Source organism: Rutidosis leptorrhynchoides, unplaced genomic scaffold (assembly GCF_046630445.1).
Source record: "Rutidosis leptorrhynchoides isolate AG116_Rl617_1_P2 unplaced genomic scaffold, CSIRO_AGI_Rlap_v1 contig22, whole genome shotgun sequence".
NCBI lineage: Eukaryota > Viridiplantae > Streptophyta > Magnoliopsida > Asterales > Asteraceae > Rutidosis > Rutidosis leptorrhynchoides.
Window position 1 is genome coordinate 1 of NW_027266468.1, and position 24,506 is coordinate 24,506.

General features: G+C 34.9%; 2 protein-coding genes and 2 pseudogenes across 2 annotated transcripts; 1 reads left to right on the forward strand and 3 right to left on the reverse strand.

Annotated features, from left to right (window-relative positions):
• Positions 1-3: 3 nt before the first annotated feature.
• On the reverse strand, positions 4-3,291 carry LOC139882005 (chaperone protein ClpD, chloroplastic-like; the record flags this gene model as incomplete). Its single annotated transcript, XM_071866391.1, has 9 exons — positions 3,172-3,291; positions 1,773-2,386; positions 1,512-1,672; positions 1,171-1,403; positions 965-1,073; positions 750-880; positions 499-600; positions 131-412; positions 4-36 (listed from the first exon to the last, which is right to left on the reverse strand). Coding segments are annotated over exons 1-9 (1,785 nt in total), but the record flags the coding sequence as incomplete, so codon positions are not given.
• A 1,576-nt stretch (positions 3,292-4,867) lies between these two features.
• LOC139882007 (uncharacterized) lies at positions 4,868-10,466 on the reverse strand (annotated as a pseudogene).
• Positions 10,467-11,414: 948 nt separating this feature from the next.
• LOC139882008 (aquaporin SIP1-1-like) lies at positions 11,415-12,094 on the reverse strand (annotated as a pseudogene).
• A 744-nt stretch (positions 12,095-12,838) lies between these two features.
• LOC139882009 (respiratory burst oxidase homolog protein C-like) lies at positions 12,839-23,901 on the forward strand. Its single transcript, XM_071866392.1, has 11 exons — positions 12,839-12,885; positions 13,084-13,208; positions 17,880-18,431; positions 18,529-18,688; positions 18,774-18,822; positions 18,913-19,026; positions 19,103-19,915; positions 20,134-20,345; positions 20,449-20,625; positions 22,586-23,160; positions 23,792-23,901. The coding sequence occupies exons 1-11, from the start codon at positions 12,839-12,841 to the stop codon at positions 23,899-23,901; spliced, it is 2,934 nt and encodes a 977-aa protein (XP_071722493.1).
• The last annotated feature ends 605 nt before the right edge of the window (positions 23,902-24,506 follow it).

Here is a 24,506-nt window from a genome sequence, read left to right on the forward strand (position 1 = left end):
AATACTGTTATCTTGTTTTGGCTTGCTAGCTAGGACCTGCTTACACCAAAAGAAATAGTACCATTAATTAATAGGTTGTTGAAATCAGAAACCATTTAAGAACAATATTTGAAGCAGAGTCATTTATTACCACTTCATGCATAGCCTGAACCGTTCTTATTTCTTCCCAATAATCATCTGGTGACTTTGAAAGTATACAAGTTTCTTCTTGTTTTTTCATCTTATATGCTTCGATGCGAGCTCTACTTCCAGCTTCATCAATGAGATCAATGGCCTTATCGGGAAGATACCTATCGGGGATGTATCTTGTCGACAGGTATACAGCAGCATTTATTGCTTCCATTGTGAATCTGCATTTGTGATGAGCCTCGTATTTCTCACGCAGACCCAAGAGAATCCTAATTGCATCCTCCTACATTGTTGGCATCCAAGCAAGACTTAGGAAACTGCTACCCGAAGAGATTGCAACATGATATGAAAAGTTCTCAAGAAACCAACCTGGTTTGGCTCATTAATGTGTACAGGCTGAAATCGTCGAGCCAAAGCTTTATCCTTCTCGATTTGATTCCTGAATTCATCTAAAGTTGTAGATGCAATACACTGTACAAAGCAAAAGTTGGGACATGCAAATTCATTTTAGTATTCCTCCATTGAGTACACAATCAACTGCATTTGGACTACAGAATGCAAGAGAACTAGACTTCCAAAGCATATTTACAAAATAAAAAAATTGAGAGTTGAGTGAAAACCTGTAGTTCACCCCTGCCAAGTGGTGGCTTCACTAGATTTGCAATATCAAGACCAGATCCCTTGTTTCCCCGTCCAACAGTGCCAGACCCAATAATAGTGTGGACTTCATCAATGAAAAGAATAACTTCACCTAAAATCCAAGCGTAAGAAGTTACTAAGCAACGGTCAAGAGGGCTGAGTTATAAAATACCACACCAAAATTTCCAACACTCACCAGATTTTTTTATTTCTGCAAGTAATGTAGTAACACGTGCCTCCAGTTCTCCCCTCTCCTTCGCCCCAGCCATCAATAGGCCTGTGTCTAAGGACATTACACGCTTTGTCTACAAGTAGGACACCTCATCTTATCAAATTTGTTCGACATAAATAGTTTACGAGGAACCAATATCAAAATAAACAAGAAAAACAACATAAACACACCAAAAGAAATGGAGGAACAGCAGCATCAGAAATTTTGATTGCCAATCCTTCAGCAATTGCCGTTTTCCCAACCCCAGCTTCTCCAAGAAGAATGGGATTGTTTTTGGTTCTACGGCCAAGAATCTGAATGATTCTCTCAACTTCAGTATCACGACCAATAACAGGATCAATGAGACCGTCCTCAGCACGAGCAGTGAGGTCCACACAAAATTGAGCCAAGGCACTTTTCTTCCCTGACAAGATAAGCATTAGCATCAAAATGCAATTCTCATTTGGTTTCATAATCATTAAGGAAACAAACAAATATATATATATATATGAACAATGTTTTATATTTGAACCTCTGGTTCTTTCAGGCGACTTGGCAAGATCAGCACTTCCAGTCAATGACTTCTGACTAATGCCCTTAGGTGACACAGAGGGCACTCTGCCATCTTTCGCAAGCTCTCCTTGAAGCCTCGAGACCGCGGAAGCTGTCAAATGGTTTATATTGGCTCCCAGTCTAAAAACACACACAGCAAACAGACTCTCATAAACATATTTACAAACAACAAGCATGCAAAGGAACTCATGCAACGTACATAGATCGAAAAAAACAGTACCTCTTGAGCACTCGAGCAGCGCTTCCATCATCAACAGTGAAAAGACCAATTGCTATATGTTCAGGAGCAATGAAATTATATCCCATGGTCCTAGAATACTCAACAGCTGCCTCGAAAACCCGTTTCGTGCTGATCGAAAACGGCACATCTGGTGAAGACGCCAGAGATGTTGAATTATTGTCGGGATCGGTACTTTTATTACTCCAAATATTCATTACTGCTTCACGTGCTCTATCAATTTTAATCCCTGAACCCAGAAAACCCTTTGGATCACGATCCTCCACGATCAAACCCAATAACAGATGTTGTGTAAACACCATGTCCTTGCCTAACGCCTTTGCTTCCCTCTGAGAAAATATTATAGCTTTAATAGCTCTTTCAGTAAACCTCTCGAATACAGCTGAGATTGGCCCGATTTTTCTCCTTCGCTTGTTGGGTTTTGAACAACAAGGTGAAATTTCGCTATTGTAGAAAAAAGGGTTCGTGTATGAGAGAGGACACGTTGAAAAATGACGAACATGAAGAAGAAATCGCCAAAAATTGGGTCTTTTTGTGTCGACGAATTGGTATCTGTTGCGTAAAGAATGGAACAAGGCTGCATCTTGATGAGTGAACTGATATTGGAGACCATGATGTTGTTGCTTGCATTATTACAGCTTGAATTTGTTGTCTGAAATTCAAAATTTTGGCAATTGGGTATGTCTCAAAATTTGATTTTGGGAGGCAAATTTAAGTTTGTAACTGTATATTGAGAATTGAGAGGCTCTTATTTAAAAAATGGTTTATACAGAGGATCCATAGCAACTGGGGTTATAAAAATGGGGAATTAGAGGGAAGAAGGAAAGAAAAGAATAGATCTTTTTTATTATGAATAGTGAGTACACAGAGAGGGAAGGAAAGACACGTTATTAGGCTCAGCTACGCCACGTTTTGATTGCCCAAACAAAGAATACTACTAAGAATATTCCTTTTCTTTTCTTTTATTTATTTTCATTTCTGGAAAATAATTTCTAGGAGGAAAAAGTAAGCTCAATGGAGACCTCTGATCGACATTCAGAAATAGATCTGAATGAAAATGAAATCGGATCAAAATCGAAAAATCGGTCAATGGGAGTCAAAAATATATTTTGGGATGTTTCTTATTTTTGTAAAATTACATGAAACCTCAATCAAAATCAAATTAAAATCGTCAAGAATCGAATCGAAATCGTCAATTTTAGAAAAATCACAGTTTATATTCCAGAAAATTACAAATGTATTTAAAAAAAATTATATGTAAACATTTTGATACGAAAGGACAATTGGGTGGAGATTTGTAGTCCGACCGGCAATGGGAATGCCGGTCGGACTACTTAATTAAGCTTAATTGCACCGGCATTGAAAATGCCGGTTAAAGCACCAAACCGGCAATAAGGCTGCCGGTCCAGTTCAACAAGCCTACAACTCGGAATGCGTTCAACAAGCCTGCAACTTGGAATCCAAGTTGTAGGATTCCAAGTTGCAGGCTTGTTGAACGCATTCCTAGTTGTAGGCTTGTTGAAGGTTTATTCCGAGTTGTAGGCTTGTTGAACTGGACCGTATTCCAAGTTGCAGGCTTGTTGAACGCATTCCTAGTTGTAGGCTTGTTGAAGGTTTATTCCGAGTTGTAGGCTTGTTGAACTGGACCGTAAATTTTCTTTTTTGTCAAGACCGGCAGCCTAACTGCCGGTCATGTTATTTTTTTTTTTTTTTTAATTTTCACGCATGACCGGCAACCTTAATGCCGGTCTTGCTTCAAAGGCAACCCCAATGCATTTTGCTTGCTAATTACGGTGATTAGTGGTGATTAGTCGGACCGGCATTGCGAAATCCGGTCCGACTCTTTCATGTTCACATACATGTACTTTTGTACACAAAAGTAATGTACCCGTTTATATTCGATATAGTATAAATTTAAGAAACGTAAACAATAAGTTATTTAGATGATTTTTTTTTTAAAAAAAAAAGGTCGACAATAATTCCATTTTAGGAAATTTTTCTTTCTGAAATAAAAATAATAAAAATCCAAAGTTAATTTTCGAATACTACTTTTAAAACAAGTATAAAAAAAGAAAAAAAAAATGGAAACGGCGAGCACACGTCAGAGACCAAAGCCTCTTTATTCAAGTTATAATGACAAGTACGTATATGAATATCCTTTGGTCAGGGTTACTGACAAAGCCACCTTCAGTTCTCTTCTCAGGGACCACTTTCAGAGAGAAAGAAGCTTTTGCCTTTTGCCAACTTCATTGTTACTTGAAAGTTAGGCTTTAGTCTGCTATATGAGACAAAAATGTTTGATGGCATTCAATTTCAAACCTTATTAGGAGTACAACTTTGCTATGACCAAAACCCATTTCTCCTTTTCCACGAAAAGAATGTGATCAAAAGTTCATAGTCAATATGGAAGCTTGAACTTTTTTTTCTCAACGATAGCTGCTTCCTACTTTCAAAATCCATACATGGTTAGTTGAGATGATATCGATTGAATCGGAGAAAATAAGGTCTTTCACATTGCAGAAATTTTCAAATGTAATAGCCGGTAAAAATAGACATTGCTAGCGTGATGTATGTATCAATTTTCGGTAGTTTGTTTTTGGACCACACTCTCCCCATCAATTACGATTTTGAATAGCTAAAGTGTTAAAGTTTTCCCGGCAGAGTGGAGGTAGATCACGTTACCAAGCTCGGCCACATTTAAATTGAATTAATAAACCTCGACATTTATCAAAAAAAATTGCAGAAAAGTTCAAAGAAGGCTTGGGCTTGGCAGTCCAAATCTAGCATAATTGTAAATGATCTTTAGCACACAAATGGGAGCTGTAAGTGACAAAGAAGGCATCTTGAATCTTGATAAAAAGGGCTTGACTATCATTTTAATTTCAATTATATATACAATGTGCATGAATCATACATCTGGGGTTACCAATCTAATGTCATGATAGAACCCCGAGAGTTAAATTTTGATAATTACAATTTCGATATACTAATTGTACAAATAATGGCATCAGGAATCAGGAGACATAAATACATAATTGGAGAAATAGCTTCAGAGATGAAAGACTTTATTAAGAAATTCAAGAGCTGTGATCAGATGAATCAACCTGACTCCAAAACATCTCAGCATAAGCCTTTTCGTCCTCTTTTTCTTCCTGGGCAACATAGTCATTTATCACCTCTACCACATTGTTGTCATCATCGTCCACCATTTCATCTATATCGACAACTTTGTTTCTTTCTTGTTCAGTAAGTTGAGAGACAGCCTCCCACATTGCCTGTTTTTTAGCAGGTCGATCTTTCGGTCCATATTTTGGGGCAGGCACAGAAAATGGCAACACAACGTCATCCAAGTTTGGGCTAGTCTTTCTATTTCTCTCAGATGGAGGAAAGGTGAACACTATCCCAAGTTCATAGTTACACACGTGAAGCTTCTGACCCGAACTGGAAATTTGTCGTCCCCAGGCAGCGGCACTAAAATTATGGGACCCACAATAAACCCAGCCAGAGGAAGATCCATCTCTTCTCGACAGGAACCGTCTGCGTGCCACCTGTTTACATTGTCCATTTTAGTGCTCTCAATGTATGGCATGATCACGATTCACGATTACAATAAGATCTCTGAAAGACACCAGCTTTCGAACAAAGAATACTAACAGAGAAAGAAAGACAAAAAATCTGCTTCTTGTAGAAATTTAACTTAGTTGAATAAAAGCAATATCCTTACCTTGGAATGCATTGGATAACCAATTCTGTCATCGGGATGAGGAATTGCATCATGAAGTATGTCTAGAGTTTTCAACCTTTGCCATGTTTTCTGCAAAAAGTAAATCCATATATAAACTATAGCTTTAGAATGCCTAGAAAATTGCAAATGGCATACCTCAACTTACTGAACAAGACAGAAACAAAGTTGTGGGATAACATACCTCAGAGAAGCAAAGAATACACTTTGAAGGGAGAATTCCATGACGAGCATTCTTCACTCTGTCAATAGAGGGATATATGATTCTAATGGACGGATTTCTCAATTCTTGACTAGCACTCCAACAGCCCAATAGAAAAAGCAAAAAAATTACTTAGTCCGCACACACAGCATGATTTCGCCATGCATACTTCAGTAACTCAGCATATATTCTACCTCAGGATCAGACTCTTCAGAGTCGCAGTATTGCACTGATCTCTTACCAACAGCTGCTGAGAATGCCACTAGAAATTGTGAATTGACCGATCCAATTGATGAACAACCTGAGGAATAAAGACAGACATCGCAATCAATAAGCATGTTTTCTCCTTTATGTTAATTGATAAAATTAAAATACACTTACCGTACACGAAGTCGGACTCTTGGTGTTCAGGCCATTTGTATTGACCCAAAACCTGGAAAAAAGTACAGAAAACTGTACATCAATTCAACTGTTTAGATAAATATCAGAAGCTACATTAGATTTAAATCCCACCCCAGAAAAATCCAGATAAACATAAGAAATCTCAAGTTACAATATGATTGTAATGATAATTGGCCAACGTTTTAGTCCTCTCATATGGTAAATTGCATGAGTAGTAGACATTTTAAAAAATTTCATCACAGGTACCTCCTTACAGCCGCCAGAGGCCTGTACATCTCTGAATAGAAGCGATCAAGGAGCACAAGGATGTAGCAAGCTCATTTCGCATCATTTTTGATATATCAGGAAAACAGGGCCCCTGCAAAAACCAATGCCCAAACCTATAAACATTGCAACTGCAAATTCTGAACACCATTATCCTTTGAAAAATGAAAATCCAACATTGCATATAAAATAATAGTACGATAGTTTAAACTTTAAAGGAATGACATGCCTGGAAGACATGTAGCATCAATCCTAATTTTTTGTTGTTTTTCTCCTAAAGCAGCTGCAAGGGCTTCTTTTGGACAGACATATCCAGAAAATTTGAAGTAGCCAATATCCCACAATGGAGAAAGCCATCTTGCAATATCTCTTGGCAGAAAGCCAAGATGAACTTGGTCTGGCAGAGAGTATGAAACAGCATAATTAGTTGAATGAAAACTCCACTCAGCCAAAAAAGATGGCAAGTGGCACCTCTAAAAAATATACCGGTGAAACTCAGTTGTCAAAGAAGCAATATCCGATTACAAAAGAAACACAACAGAGACTAAAATGTTGAGATTTTTCTAAATTCAGGACCTAGAATTTACCTCCATCAGAAGATTTAACTGGGTTAGAGACAAGAACGCTTACGGCATTTACATCAGCAGGAATATTGCTGTCTCTTCTCAAAACAATCTCCAACAACCCAAATGAATTCCGATGAGATTTTCTAAGAAACGCTGCTAGTCTTTTAAGGTGTATCCCATTTGAGTCAGACTTGTAAAAGATGTGGCTTAAACCTACAACTGATGCTTCGACTGAACCATGGAACTTGACATTGCAGAACTTGGAAGCAAAGTGAGGACCAACCTGATGCAAATAGCAATATGAACATAAAAACATTGAACTTAGAAACTTTTCAGATTCTACAGAAAATGCCAAGCATTGACATTCCGCATGGAAATGCAACAGAGCCAGAAGAAAAAATCACTCCCACCCTAGTCTAACAATTTTCCATACCCTTTAGGAGGATTTGCACCACCTGAAGTGGATAATTAATCTCAACCTCAACCCTTTCGCACTCTCATAACAATTATTCTTTAGGTGAATAGATAGCCTTTAACGCTTTATCAAACACAATTTCAAAGACTCCATGTTTAATGGGACATCTGGAGACGTTAACAGATCTAGCTTATAACACTAATAGAGGGTAAAAAGACCACCTGGAAATACACTAATTAATACAAAGTTCAGGGGTGCCTTACATAGGGACTTCTGTGTAAATGTACTCCAGGCACTGAAGCAACTAGGTGCCCTACAGCCCCACTAAAGTCATACTTTGCCAGCTCAGTGATCCAATGAGCTTGACTTGGTACATCAATCATAAGAGATGCCACGAATCCAGCCAGCTGAGCAGCAAAATCAGATCTTGAATCTTGATTTGCCTCTCCTTCACAAGTTTGAACAAAGAGTGGCGAATAATCGGGCACACTTGTGTTTGTCACCCCATTCCACTGCAGGATTCAGAAAAGAAAAGATGAATAAATCCAAAAGAATGAAGGTAGAACTAATAACATTCAAATATTGGATACATAAGAGTCAATTTTAGGCTTCTTGACATGCCTCAGCCATGCATTAACTGGCACAAAGAAGAATTTATTTATGAGTGTTCCACACAAATGCCTGCTAGAAGTAATATCAATATTTCAAAGGACTGTTCACCTGTGTTGCCACTAAATTTGCAGAAGTAATGATAACTCGAATACTATCATCTCTTTGCACAACAAGCAATTTTGGATGATGGCAAGCAATCCCTTGCTTCTTACGATCTTTACCAAATGCGATAGCTTCTGGAAATGGGGGATGCCTATAACATCAAATTGCAGATATCAAGATTGCTTACTAGCCGGCACTTCCGCATCAAAACGCAGAGCTGGTATAACATTGTTTTCTTGAAGAAAAAGAAATGATATGAATATACTCACACTACAACTAAATTTGGAAAATATGGGTAAGGCACATAGGTTCTTTTATCAGGGCTCGAGCTCCAACATCTTTCCGCATTATGACAAGCAATTGTTACAGGGAGATGGCAAGGGATCTCAGAGTGTGACAGAAACCTACAAACACTTAAGATTTAGAGTCGGAAACAAAGGTCACACGTGTAGACATTTAAAGACGAGAAATGAAATCAATATCCTAAAACACTGGTAAACAGCAGAGACTAAGGCCCAACTTAACCGAAAAATTAATACTCAACATAAATATTCGTCGACTTGAATAGTCCCAACAAGCCTCTACAAATTAAGGAAAATTTTAGCCTGGTTGATCAAACAATAAGACATAAACTATTATAATGCTGCTCCATCCTTCTAAAATCATTTCTCAGTTAAATCACAATTCACAAAGCAGAACCTTATTTCCTAAGGGCACCACAGATTACAAATGGTAAATCATCACGTAGAATCAGAAATAATTTGATAGATAAGCTCATTCAAGAACATCATGCACGCGTCATGAATAAATATCATCCTCAGCAACGAAAGCAAATAAAATGAATGATGAAATGGACAACTTTACCACAAGATGTCACATGCAAATGTTGCTATAAATATCTGGGAAATGCTTTCAAGAGGATGTAATGGTTCTGGCAAAGATATATCATTATGTGTGCCCAAAGAACATCCATCCGAGAACTCAAGGCGGTTCAGATAAAACTTCTTGCCAGGTGGTGAACAAGGATGTATACCGATCTTGCTTGGTGTGGCACCAACAAAACAAGAAGGGTTCACCTTATCCAGATAATTTGAATTCAAAGAACCATCATTGGTGTTGATATTATCAGTATGGGCTTTAACTCTGTCTTTCAAACATAAATGATCATTTTGAACATAAACACTGCCAATATTTTTGATGACTTCCAAAGCTGCCTCGTTCTCATTTATGAGTGAGTGTGATTGTGACTGCAACATTTTGGCACTTCTCTCGAAGACTGGAGGATTTCTGATGGTAATTGGCACAGCTCTTCCCAGATTAGATTCAGCTATCTCTGGAAATTTAACTGTATTACCTGTCGAGCACTGAATTTCATTTAAGTTATGACTGTTTCTATATTTTTGTGCTATGATCAACATCACTGCATTGACAAATGTAAGTTATAGGATCGTCATTAGACAATATATTTCTGCACAAACTCCGTAAAAACTTCGCTTATCTCTGGAAATTTAACTGTATTACCTGCCGAGCACTGAATTTCATTTAGTTATGACTGTTTCGATATTTTGCGCTATGATCAACATCACTGCATTGACAAATGTAAGTTATAGGATCGTCATTAGACAATATATTTCTGCATAAACTCCGTAAAAACTTCGCCCTTCCCATTACATCACAACCAGAAGGCATTACATCATGAACCTGGCAGGCAACAACCCACTTATTCCTATTCCCACTTGAAGTTCTCCCTTGTGAATGCCCAGACGAAGTCACTCCCCCAGTAACGGTGGCCTTCGCGAAAACACATTTGACCCAGTAGCAACTTCATCCTCAAAAAAAATACTTTCAACCAAAAAACCAATTGAAGTTCTACCACAAACACCTTCATTTCCACAGACAAGTGAAACCTCATCTCCTGCAACCAGCTCCCTCGCTTCACCTTTATTGACTCTAAACCCGTTAACAAACAGCCCATTCAATGAAACCTTGACATTAGGACATTCTACAATCTCTTTCTTCTTTTCCAATTGAGTATAACTATAATACAGAGATCTTCGTCTAAACTCATCAATAACAACACATCCAAATTCTCGAAAAATAAAAACCCCATTAATAATATATAAGTTTTTGGTAACCACTGTCAAATGAAATCTGGCAGTGTTGCTTACTGACTGACCGGTTTTTGAACGTGAAATCGCAGGACAAAGTCGGCTCGACCGATTGTGTATGGCAGCTCAGGTTCGAGGCTTACCAAGTCAACTGGCAAACCTGTCGTGGTCGAAATCAGAGGGAGATCGAGAAATTTGAAGTTGACTAGTGCACCTTTCTTCAGGATTTTCTGTTTCTTCCGAGGCAAAATTGAGTGTTTCATAACAAAAAAGGGGATAATAACATAGATGAAGATAATGAAAATGTAGATCGGAAAAAGAATAATTAATTGTTTAATTGGGAGAAAATTGAAATTGTGGGGAGTTTTCTCAATTTTGAAAACCCTATCTGGCATAAATTCATTGCACCTCTTTTGATTTTCCCTCCTAATTTCGTATTTTAGCGAGCGACTCTGATTCTGAATGATGGTATTTTGGCGGCATTCATAACCAAAAGTGGCTTGCTTGAGAAGTTTGGATATATTTTAGGGGAATTGTACATTTACCCTCAATATTTTACTATTATGCCACTTTTATCCTTATATATTTTCCGTTTATGAAAATAGATTTGGACGTTGTCGTTTGTAACTTTGCATCGTTAAGTCACGACGCTCTTCTTTCTTCCCACTACATTCCTCCATAAATTTGTAAGCTGCCATTATGGTCCCTACATGATTACGTACAGTTTTGATTTGGAGAGAATAAAAGGCAAAATAATGCGTTTGATCCCTATTTTCAATGATCTATATCGTTCCTTATTTTTCAAAATATCACACTGCATCATTTATTTTGTTATTCCATTAGATAATTTAGTCTCTCGATACTAACGTCCGTCAAATACTGCCGATGTAGCCAATTCAACCAATCAAATTTTGACACGTGTTAATTACGTAGTGCATTATATCTAGGGACCAATATATGTATATATTAAAATTTTTGGGATGGAACTTTAATTAAAACTAAAATTACACAAAACCAAACTCACTCTTCTTCCACGCCACACACGTCTCTCGCCGCTCATCTCTCTCGCCACACACACACCATCTCTTTCTCAGCCACTCCCCGTTTACCACCACCTCCGTCGCCGTTCCTCTTTCAAAATCGGATTTGCCTCTTTAGGCTCTGATTTATTCTCTCTGGATTTTGTTGTTGTTTCTGTTCATAAGCTCAATCTATGCCCAACCAAATGCATTTGCAGGGTTCTTCGAAGGTCGTGTATATTTCGAGCCAACAAAAACCAATTCCATAGACCATAGTTGACAAAGACAGCAAATAGGTTTTCACCCAAATGTTTTTGGGACCCTTGAGTATAATCAATAGCAAATTAAAGCTAAACACAAAAGTCAACACCCCTTCAGGTATAGCACCAGTATGCACATCTACTTTCAAAGCATGAGCTCTTAGCATGAACCTGTATTGTTCGGGCATCACCTGAAATAAACAGTGCAAAATCTCAATTACGACCCAATTGGTTTCGGTTCTGCTTCTATTGATCGGTTTCGATCAATTTTTGTTCTTTACTTAATTTAAAATTTGATTTTTTTTCATAAAAACGGCCAAAAAATTGAAACTTTTTAGAATCGAAACTCGATCGATTTAGACGGCAGCTCGATTTGTTCGGTTCGTTCTAACCTGGAGAATTGCCTTAACTCCGGCCACTGCTCCGGCGGCCTGAGCCAGAAATCTGAAGGCATGGAGAGGAGGGATGTTGACGGAGTGAGGCCAGCTGCGTAGAACGCGACGTGGTGGAAGGGTTGAAGCTTGCACCACCCAACATATTACCGATGAACCCAAATATGGTGATTATGATAGTAGCTGTGATGGTGGATAAGAAAAGGATTGCGAGAGGGAAGGTTTAAAGAAGCAAATCCGATTTTGAAAGAGGAGCGGCGGCGGAGGTGGTGGTGGGCGGGGAGTGGCTGAGAAAGAGATGGTGTGTGTGTGGCGAGAGAGATGAGGGGCGAGAGATGTGTGTCGCGTGGAAGAAGATTGAGTTCGTTTTTGCGTAATTTTAGTTTTAATTAAAGTTTCACCCCCGAAATTTTAATATATACATATATTGTTCCCCAGATATAATGCACTATAGTTACGTAAAATGACGTGGATTTTGTTCGGCGCGTATAAATTTTGAAAAATAGGAAACGATATGAGTGGAAAACGGTAAAAATATGGATCAAACGCATGATTTTGTCGAGAATATAATACTTCTTCTGTCTCTCAATACACGTTTTTTAAATTTTTTTTATTTTGTTTCAAAATAAACGATTCTCAAATTTCATATATAATTTAGATCAAAAAATAAGAAAAACTACACTCCTTCCTACTACCATATTAAAATAATACTAGCAAGTTTACTTTTAAAATATATGAGTATATTTATTTTTAATGTATTCAAAATTTACTTTTAAAATACATGCATATAATCTATATAGACATTAATTATATCTGAGTATATTTATTTTTAATGTATCCAAAATGTAAACGGATACTATTATTCTTTTCGTACATTTATTAGAGCTATAAAACATATTAGGCATTGTTATCGAAAAAGAAATAAAAAATAGTATTAGGCATTGACCAAAGTTAGGTTCAAAAAATGCTGCTTTCGTATCCCAACAATAATATAGTTGCTGGCCATGGTAGGTAATATTTGGTGCTTACTTTATGGGCAAAACTTAAGTGTAGTTGAATAGGTGTAGTTCGTGTAGTTTTTTTCCTCTATTGACATGTGGAATTTAAATTCCACGTCATCACTAATAGGCCGCCAAATTATTAACACCGTCTCGTTAATATTGTTAGATGCTCTGTTTGCTTTTTATACTTCATCATCCTCCTCATCAGGACTTGTCGACTTCGAAACCAGCCACCATCGATAACAATATTTGCCACCACTAGACCTCCCACTCCTAACTACCAGGCACCCCAATCTTCCACTGCCAAATCACACAACCACCACCGCCATCACCAACCAAGGAGAACCACCACCATCACCGATGCCCACCACCAATAACCTCCGGTAACCACCACCAATAATCGATACTGCCATCATGAATCAGCCACCACCATATATTTGCCACCACTAAGTCCTCCCGCTCCTTACCAGCCACAACCAATCTTCCACTACCAAATCACACCTTCACCACTACCATCACCAACTACCTCCGGCAATCACCACCACAAACGACACCCGCCATCAATAACCTCCGACCACCACCAATAATCCATCTTGCCATCATGTTAATTTAAGAAAAAATCAATTTGGAGAAAATTTAAATTAGGGATGGAATGGAATATGAGAGATTTCTGTCTTCTGCCTCCACATGTTACCGATCGAGATAGATTGGGATTAAGTGGAGATGAAATATAGGAGAGAGTAACTGAAGAGAGATGGTATATTGGTCGTGGCGGTGGAGTCGTGAGACGGATTGAGATTTACTCTTTTTTTATGTTGGATTGAGATTTACTTAATAACAGACGTTCAGTCTAATGTTAATTGGATAGGACTGTTAAATGATGATGTGTCCCTTTAATTTCCAAATGTCAATCATAGAAAAAAAAAACTACATGAACTACACCTATTTGGTAATATTTGGTACTTACTTTAGATACGTGACGGTCATGCCTTCGTATAAGTATTACGTACTGTTATTTTCCTATTCCAAAATACACGGTTTCATATTATCATACATATACATTACGAACAATTTTTTAATTTATTCCGACGATAAATTTTATTGTCGAATCGAAATTGAATATGTATCTTTTATTACTGAATCAAAATTTTACGTATGTTTCTTTTTTATATTTATTATTTAAAAATTTATTCATAATCAAATCGAATTACAATTCGCAAAATATTTTTTTTCTCAACTTCTAATTAAATTTTTAATTTTAATCAAAATCTCATTATATTTTTATTTTTATTTTTTTTAGAAATAATAAAATTAAGTTGTAATATATATTATTTTCTCTAAGAATATTATTAAAAACAATTATTCCTAATAATTATAATATATATTATTTTTTTAAAATTTTTTTATTAAACTATTATTTTTAATAAAAATTTGTTATATTATATTTTTATTTTTAATTAAAATGAACATATCTTATTTTTTAAATAATTAATAGTTGTTCCTAATTAAAATTTATTATATATTTTTTTCCTATTCCTAACTAAAACGAGTATATTATTAAAAAAATTATTCTTAATCAAAATATAATATATATTATTTTTTTTATTAAACTATTATTCCTAATAAAAGTTCGTTATATTTTTTTTTCCTATTCTTAATTAAAATGGACATATTTTATTTTTCAAACAATAGGAACAACTAAATTTGTTTAGATGTAATTATAAATTTTATTATGAAATCAAATCTTGATATATAAATTTTACGTTTTGTTATGTTTATTATTTTTGAAAACAAAATAAATTTTTTATTTTAAGATTGTAGATTTTGAAATAAAATAAAAATAATTATAATTGATATAGAGTTAAAATTATTATATTTTATATAATATTTGATATAGATTTAATAATATTTAATACAAATAATTATTATATAATTTTTTATATGATACATTTAAATTATTAATTTTTAAAGATACGGACTTTTCGTCCAACAGACGGTCCACTGACTTGTGTTTAAAATGGCATTTATATTTTTCTTTCCACCTTATAATTAGTGTATATAAAGCTAATTAATGATAACGTTGGTACAATAGAAACTCTTTAAATTAATACTCGGTAAATTAATAAACTCTCTAAAATAATAAATTTGTCCGGTCCCGACTTGGGCCAATGTAAAAAATTGAACAACTCGATAAAATAATAAGATAATAATTTTTCGAGAGATCCCTTTATAATTTTCGGTCCCAAGAAAATCATAAATTAATAGTTGTCTGTTTTTCTTTAAAGTTCAAGTCTATTTGGAGCTCATCTCTAACTTTTCTTATTGCATCTAATAGCTCAAGTGTTGTATTTTTGTATTGTATCATAAAGTTGTGAAGAGTATTTGACGCCATAAGTGCTTCATTTCACGTAACAGGCTCCAAAGACACCGTATCATCTCCGCCGTCATCCTCTGTATTGTTCTCAATGATAGTACCCACAATATCTTTTAAACTCTGAACCTCCGAACATGCTTCATTTTCACCTGGGTAGTTCATTAGATTGTCGATATCCATCTTTTTACGATAGCCACATTGATTGATCATAGTCTCGAGATCTTGAGTTTCTTCATCAAAAGTGGATTTATCCAAATTTCTTGCACCGTCACTAGCTGAACGAATTTAGTGTCGGAAACAATTCGCTACTGTTTCTTTTCGAACATCTATCGTCCAAACTGGGATTACCAAATTGATAGCATCAAGGACATTTATCTTTCCTGGATCAGATTGTCCCACCTCATAACCTTCCAATATTTTGCGGTAAAACCTTTTACGGTAATGCATCTTGAAATCTCTTATTATCCCATCATCGCAAGGTTGAATCTTTGATGTCATGTTGGGTGGCAAGAAGAACAATTCAACGTTTCTTAGCCCTTCAATATTTCTTGGATGTGCTGGACAATTATCCACCACAAGTAGAACTCTTCTACCATGCATCATTTGGTCAAATGAACGAACATATTCATCAAAAAGCACACTAGTCATCCATGCTCTTTTGTTAGCTCGATACTGACAATCCAAGCTATTCATGTTGACATTCTTGAAGCAACGAGGCTTTCGATATTTCTTAATAATCCATAGAGGGATTTTTTCATAGCCATCTTCATTGCATCAAATAACTACCGTCAGCCTTTCTTTATCTTGTTTTCTTCCTTCAAGTTGTTTTGTTGCCAGTGAATGATCAGCTTGTAGCCTATAAAACAACCCAGTTTCATCCATATTGAAAACATCTTTTATAGGGAACTGATCAATTTTCTCCCGAATCGATACCAATTTCTGCTCCATGTCTTGTACATCAACATACCCACTCTCGCCAAAACGACGAAATGACTTTATGTCATGTCGGTGCTTGAATTTCCCAAGCCATCCTATAGAGAAGTTAAAATATGAATCATCATGAGGGTACACAAGTTTCATTGTATCTCTTGTCTTCTGCAAAATTAATTCTCCTATGATATTCACACATTCTTGATGCTAGAGAAACTACTCGTAAACAACCTTCTCTATGTCAGGATATTTTGCTGGTTTGTGTCTTTTGATCTCTGCTCTTCCCTTTTCTATTTCAACAGAGAGCTAGTCATCTGACCGCTTAAGTGTGTTTGATATTGTTCCTTGACTAACTTTCAATTGAAATTTTCCCTCAAACCATCTCTGCAAGTCTTTTTGTATGCTTACAGGATTATCTCTCTTGTACTCACACAACTCCTTACGTATTTGATCTGACATAGTTGATTTTGCAACACCTTTTAGATGAGAAGCCATCTTGTAAGATATGGTTTGAATACTCTAACACATTCATGTAATTTATATATTCCAAACTTGCTTAAGAATACATTGAACACATTTGTTCCTCTTGTTTACATTTATTGTACTTCAAAAGTCATTATTGATTTCCAATGCATATGAACACAATAGTTACTAATTTATATTGAGTCCCAAGGTTCGCTGCAACGTAATTCTAAGAGACATAGACTAATTTATCTTTTTGTTTGGTATATATAGTATAATTACTTAGTTTGTACGGAAATATGAATTATGTTTAATCAGTTAAAAACTCTTTAAATTAATAATTATTAATTTATCAATAAATTAATAATTATTAATTTATCAATAAATTAATAACTCTTTAAATTAATAAATTTTTTGGATCCTGATATTATTAATTTATAGAGTTTTAACTGTAGTATATATTTACTAAATTCAGTACTATTTTTTAAAAAAAATTTGCATATAACTACTACGTAAATGATAACGCGCTGTAAGAAATCCTACCAAAAAAAATTCTTTTATGGCGGACGTTACCTGATTAGCTAAAAATTGGCATCTGCCGGAGCCAGACAAATTATATTTTTGGTCACACTGCCAAACAAACATTGGAAAAGAAAATATAAATTGTATCGGCGGCATTAGCTGTTGGGTCATTGATTAAACCATTTTCGTATACTCCTTCCCATCCGGTTTAAACGTCGGGTAATAAAATTTATTACGATTCATATGATTAATTTTATAAAATATTTAATACATACTTTACATAATTTTGTCCTCCATTAAAATTCACTCTACTAACTAAGAAAATATATACTATACTACAGTAGTTTATACTATTATGCGATAATCGGATAATCGAATTGGACGGGAGGGATTATTAAATAAGTATTTTCTTAATTCTATAAAAGTAATTAAGTATACACAATTCGATGTAGATTACGAACATAATGATGATTGGATCATGAATACGACATCTCTAATCTTTCCAATGTTCTGTTGACCAGTTCACATCCATAGTATGTATCATCTTTCACTCACCAAATATATATATTATATATGTTTGTATAAATATATGTAATTAACCAACCAGCTCATACTCACAAACGCAAGAATAATACCAACTCCTCCAATCCTTAACTTTTTTGCTTTCTTACTAAAACCCCATTGTTGATTGATTTTTCAAAAAATGGCTGCTTACTATTCCGACACGGAGGTTAGCGGTGGCGCAAACGAAAAGGTGTTTTACAGTGGCCCTTTAGGTGGTGGACGTACTTCAAAAACCAAAAAGCATGGAAAAAGAAGCGTATCATTTAACTTCAGGGATCCAATCTCTTCTTCTTCCAAAAGAGATCCTCAAGAGCCTTACGTCGAGATAACTCTCGACGTAGGAGCTCAAGGCGTTGCACTTCACAGTTTGCGAACTGCAGGCCGGTCGGATTCTAGAGAAGACCCTGAACTTATTCTGCTTGGAAAATCATTGCAGAAGAAATCTGTAATTCAAAATGCTTCTTTTAAGATCAAACAAGCTGTCTCTCAGGAGTTTAAACGATTGGCGTCTTTTTCGATGAAGCCAAATCCAGTTCCAAGATTTGATAGGACGAAATCTGCAGCCGCTCATGCTTTGAAAGGGCTCAAGTTCATCAGCAAGACTGACGGCGGAGCTGGTTGGTCTGTTGTTGAGAAGAGATTTGATGAAATCACTTCTTCTACTAATGGCCTATTGCCAAAATCTCGATTCTGTGAATGTATAGGTATAATAGCATATTCATGGTCACTTTATATATATATATATATATATATTTGAATTTTAGCATCTGGGGTTGGAATAAAATGATGAAAAAATGGCAGGAATGAAGGAATCAAAGGAGTTTGCAGGAGGATTGTTTGATGCATTAGCTCGAAAACGGAACATTCAAGTTGAATCAATTAATAAGGCAGAGTTGAGAGATTTCTGGGAGCAGATCTCTAATCAAAGTTTTGATTCCAGGCTGCAAACTTTCTTTGACATGTAATTATTTTAGTTAATCCTCTGTTTAGAACGTAAACTGTTCGAGTTTATGCGTCTGACAAAATAAAGTGTAATCTAATTGCAGGGTTGATAAAAATGCAGATGGAAGAATCAGTGAAGACGAAGTCAGAGAGGTATATTAATTAATTTAAATCTTACAATTCAAATTAAAAATTTATCAGTTCAATTTCAGCCATTCTAAATATTTATCTGTATGGACACAGATTATTAGCATGAGTGCATCTGCAAACAAACTCTCGAACATCCAGAAACAAGCCGAGGAGTATGCTGCGTTGATCATGGAAGAATTAGATCCTGATCGCCATGGATACATCATGGTACAATAAAAAAACAATCCTTTAAATTCTGTTTCAGTCCTTTTGATCAATTAGATGAATGTTTTATGTATAACAGATCGAAAGCTTGGAAATGCTTCTGCTACAAGCACCAGACAAGACTACAAGAGTAGGGGAGAGTAAGAATCTCAGTCACATGCTGAGCCAGAAACTTAAGCCGACGATAGACAGCAGCTCGTTAAGAAGATATTTTCGAGACACTAAGTACTTCCTATTAGACAATTGGCAAAGAGTTTGGGTAATGGCTCTATGGATTGGGCTAATGGCTGGTTTATTCGCATACAAATATGTTCAGTATCGGAATAGAGCCGCTTATCAAGTAATGGGACATTGTGTAGCCATGGCTAAAGGAGCAGCCGAGACACTTAAACTAAACATGGCCCTAATCCTGCTTCCAGTTTGTAGAAACACGATTACTTGGCTGAGAAACAAGACCAGATTAGGAACAGCTGTTCCTTTCGACGACAATCTTAACTTTCACAAGGTCATTGCTGTCGGAATTGCTTTTGGGGTTGGGGTACACGCGATATACCATTTGTCGTGTGATTTTCCGAGGCTTTTACACGCGACCAAAGAACAGTACGCGCCAATGGTGCAATATTTTGGGGAGCAACCGACGAGTTATTGGCATTTCGTTTTGTCAGTGGAAGGAGTGACTGGAATTGTAATGGTGATTTTGATGTCCGTAGCTTTCACTTTAGCATCTCCTTGGTTTAGAAGAAGTAAGCTTAAGAATATGCCTAAATTCCTCAAGAAGCTGACTGGATTCAATGCATTTTGGTATTCACATCATCTCTTTGTTATTGTCTACACTCTGCTCATTGTTCATGGGATCAAGCTATACCTCACTCACAAATGGTACAAAAAGACGGTAAGCTCTTCTAATTTCAAAAAGTCTAATATCGATTCTTATATTTTAAAAACATTCAATATTGGTCCCTATTTTGGATTTCTTCTTCTATACATAAGGGGCCAATATCAGATGATATCAAATGCAATGACTAATTTAGATAGTTTACAATAGTACATGGACAAATTCGTGTATTGTCCTGAAAACAAATTCCTGAACTCTTTTGAATGGATTTGCAGACATGGATGTATTTGGCATTTCCGATAATACTTTATGGTTCGGAGAGATTGACAAGAGCATTGAGGTCGAGTATAAAAGCCGTGTCAATACAAAAGGTAGCATTATATCCAGGAAATGTATTGGCTCTCCACATGTCAAAGCCACAAGGATTTAGATACAAGAGTGGACAATACATGTTTGTTAATTGTGCTGCTGTGTCCCCATTTGAATGGTAAGTTGTGTTTTTTTTGCACATGCTCAACTATAGTATAATTATGTATAATGACAATCATAATTAATCAATCATATCAAACGATGATTAATTAATTTTATAGGCACCCATTTTCAATTACATCGGCTCCTGGTGATGACTATTTGAGTGTTCATATAAGAACTCTTGGAGATTGGACTCGACAACTCAGGACGGTATTTTCTCAGTGTTGCCAGCCTCCACCTAATGGAAAAAGTGGACTTCTCCGAGCAGACGTTATGCATGGAAATTACAATCCCAGGTAAATTACCCTTAATTAACATTTTTTTTGAAAAAATAAATAAGAAAAATTAATAGTCCTATTAATTAATTTGTCTGTCTAGGATATATAGTTGACGATGCCCCCAATTAACGTGATGCCCAATACATTATTAAGATCTTAGTTGTTAGGATATTGACTACAGCTTATAATATTTAGTTTTTTTTTTTTCCATAGTGTTAGAATGACATTTAATACTATGTTAAGAAACAAAGCTTATTTTTTAAAATCTTTGTTTTAAGTAAAACTTTTTAAATTCTTAGGAATTAAAATTATGCTGAAATTACGTTTGACGTTAATAAATCTATTTATTTCTGATTTTCAGAGTATGTATTTTTAAAAGGGAAAAAGAAAAGAAAAAAAAAAAGGAAAAAAACTTGTATTTTTTAAGTAGTTGGTTTTCACCTTTTGACTTTTCAGACAATAAATTGTTGGACCAGCTGATGCCGGCCACGATCGAGCCATATTGTTACTACTTATGTTGCTAGCTATTAGTTGTTAATTCAGCATCTTTCTTTCTGACCTCATCTAATACTATCAAGCAGGCTTATATTAATCAATGTGAAAATATATTTTTCGATTATATTATATGATATATTCATATCGGAAAATGAATAAATAATTAGGTATTGTAACAGTTAACTGCCAAAAAGAATGTTGGATATGTCGTCATACACTAATATATGATTATGATAATGTATGTCACACGTAGAATCAGTCTAAATAGACTCGTGAGGAATGCCCACTACGTGATGTCCATTACAATTTAAATATAGTACGTACTAACTTAAACATTTTTTGGTTTTATCTTTCGAAAGGAACTAAGTAATTAACTTATCATCTTTAGTTGTTAGGATTTACTTAGTAAGTAGAAAGTGTCATCTACTCATCGATCTTGCCTTATCTGTTCGCCCAACTAGAGATTTGTCTTTGCATCAATACTCATTCGGTACTCATTGTCGACTTGTCGTCGACAAGTAGTAATAGTAGTCCGCAATTAATTATTATCTGATAGATGATATTTTATATTTTTAAATTCATTTAAATAGATATATATTTAATAAAAATTATAGACTTAATATATATTCATATCAACAAATAAAAAAATATAAAGTATTAACTATTATAATATGCATGGATGGAATAGTCTATATGAAGAGTATTTCCTACTAGGAAATTCCTAGTGTGATGCTAATAATTACAGAAAATTTCTGATTATAAGTAGAAATGTGTTTTCTGAGCTTAATCTTTCCACCACTTTAATGAAAAAAAAAATCCCATAAAATTTAGGAAAACGCCATTTAACTTATTGACAATAGTTGCTTTGACTTTCAACTTTCAATTCATTGTTGGTGCATTTGCTCTTAGCTGGTAACCACTTTTTTGACTTTCGGTGGCTTTCTCCTTCTGAGATGGACACTAGCTAGTCCTTGCTACCAAGGTAGGAATAGTTCTTAATAGGTGAAAATCCAAATTTCAATCAATCGATACATCACAATTACTTACTAATTATACAAAATCTCCCTTAAAACAAAACTTTCAGAAAATGATCAGTACTATATTTTCCTGAAGACAAGAGAATACTATGATGATAATTGATCGAAACATTCCAAAACCTGCAAGTTGAAATTGTGGTCTATGGCTATATTGATTAATGATTCTACTGATAAAAATTTCAAAAGAATCTTACCTACTGTCTGCTGATGTGGATGCATATATACTCATTTTATTTCGTTTTAATTAACTGTCATATTTTTTTATGTAAAATATATTAGAAATGTGATATTTACTTAAGAATGGAGGTAGTAATAGTTAAAGTCATTTTCGTTAACAGCTCACAAATTATAATTACATATGCGATCTTAGGAAAAAATTCTTCATAATTAAGTTTGATTAATTTTCTAAAAATTAAGTAATGAGTCAATCTTATTTTTTAATCCAGTTTACCAAGAGTATTAATCGATGGACCATATGGAGCACCAGCACAAGACTACAAGAAATACGAGGTCGTTTTGTTAGTTGGTTTAGGAATTGGAGCAACTCCAATGATCAGCATTGTAAAAGACATTGTTAGCAACATTAAAGCCATGGAAGATTATAAAGATTACGATCAATTAGAACTCGGATTAGAGAAATCATCTACTCCAAGTTCAATATCATCATCAAAGATTAGTGGTGGTAGTAGTAGGAGATCATCATCTGAACAGTTTAAAACAAGAAGAGCTTATTTCTATTGGGTTACAAGAGAACAAGGCTCATTTGATTGGTTTAAAGGTGTTATGAATGAAGTTGCTGAATTAGACCATAATCATGTCATTGAGCTTCATAATTATTGTACTAGTGTTTATGAAGAAGGTGATGCCAGGTCAGCACTAATCTCCATGCTTCAATCTCTCAACTATGCTAAGAATGGTGTCGATGTCGTCACTGAAACTCGAGTTAAGTCTCATTTTGCAAAGCCTAATTGGAGGAATGTTTATAAGCGTGTCGCGGTTAATCACCCTGATAAAAGAATAGGTAAGTTAATAATTACTCATTTACCCTCTTTTTTTCGCATTTCCTAAATAGTGCGACCTATGAAAAAAATCCAAAAATTAGCATAAGATAAATTTTAAGATGGCAGTATCTTATGTCAAAAATACAATTATCTTAAAAGGGCTACTTACGAATTAAGAATTTAGAAAATTGAAGATGTGTAGTTTTGATAACGAAACGTCGATAAATATCATCCTTTTCTTTTTGGGTGATTAATATCTTAAATAGCACCTAATTCTATGCAATGTGATTCACACAATGTCTACTAAACTCATATGATTGGTTACTTTATTTAACAACTTTGCCTTTTCTTCTGTGTCACATCACTTCTATTGATAGTAAAAGAAAGTAATTACACTGTAGCACCAAAAAGTGAGAAGTGAAATGAAAGCATTATTACAAATTAGTTAGTGGTACTACTTTATTGAAGGTTTTTTTTTGACAATTGAAGATAATAACTAATCCTGTTATGGTAATTGACATTTGCATCATCGTAGAAACGAGAGTCTCGTGTGACTTTATATTTATTTCATCTAGATATCCATATACTACGATTTATATATATATATATAAAAATGATTTATATATGAGTTATTTTATTTTCTCTTGGCAGGAGTGTTTTATTGTGGGGCACCAGCACTGACGAAAGAACTAAGACAGCTGGCATTGGATTTCTCTCACAAGACCACCACCAAATTTGACTTCCACAAAGAAAATTTTTAAATTATACTTATTATTAATCATTTTTGCTACCATATAGTATGATTACATCAACCCACTGTCTCTCACGTCTTGTATATATTATTATTAAATATATATTGATTTTTATTTATTTATATTATAAGATCAAGCGAATTAAACATAAAAAAAAAGTGAATTAATTAGCAGGCAATATTAGAGATCGTGGATCGTTTGATCTGTCCCCGACTCTAGTAATGCACCGACCAATAATTTTTTTGAAGTTATGCTTGAGAAAATCATTTTTGTCGTTGAAATTTATAAAAAAAAATTCTATAAATGTATATTCACTTGTTAACGTGACTTGCTATATTTTTCCACGATCTATCAAATTATGACGATGAAATGACTATATTATTATTGAACAATGTGTGAGTCACATGAGTAAATTCGACGTATATTATGTTGTGTGACAGGTTATCAATTTTTTTAAGTAAATAGTGTCTTTCATTGTATATCAAGTTCAGTTACATGAAGAAGAGAGGATGATAAGTTGTCTTTTTCATTTCGTTTTACATTAGTTAACGAATGAGTTAGGCGGTTACACTCCCTCTTCGCGAAATTAAAATTACAATTTATAAAAATATGGG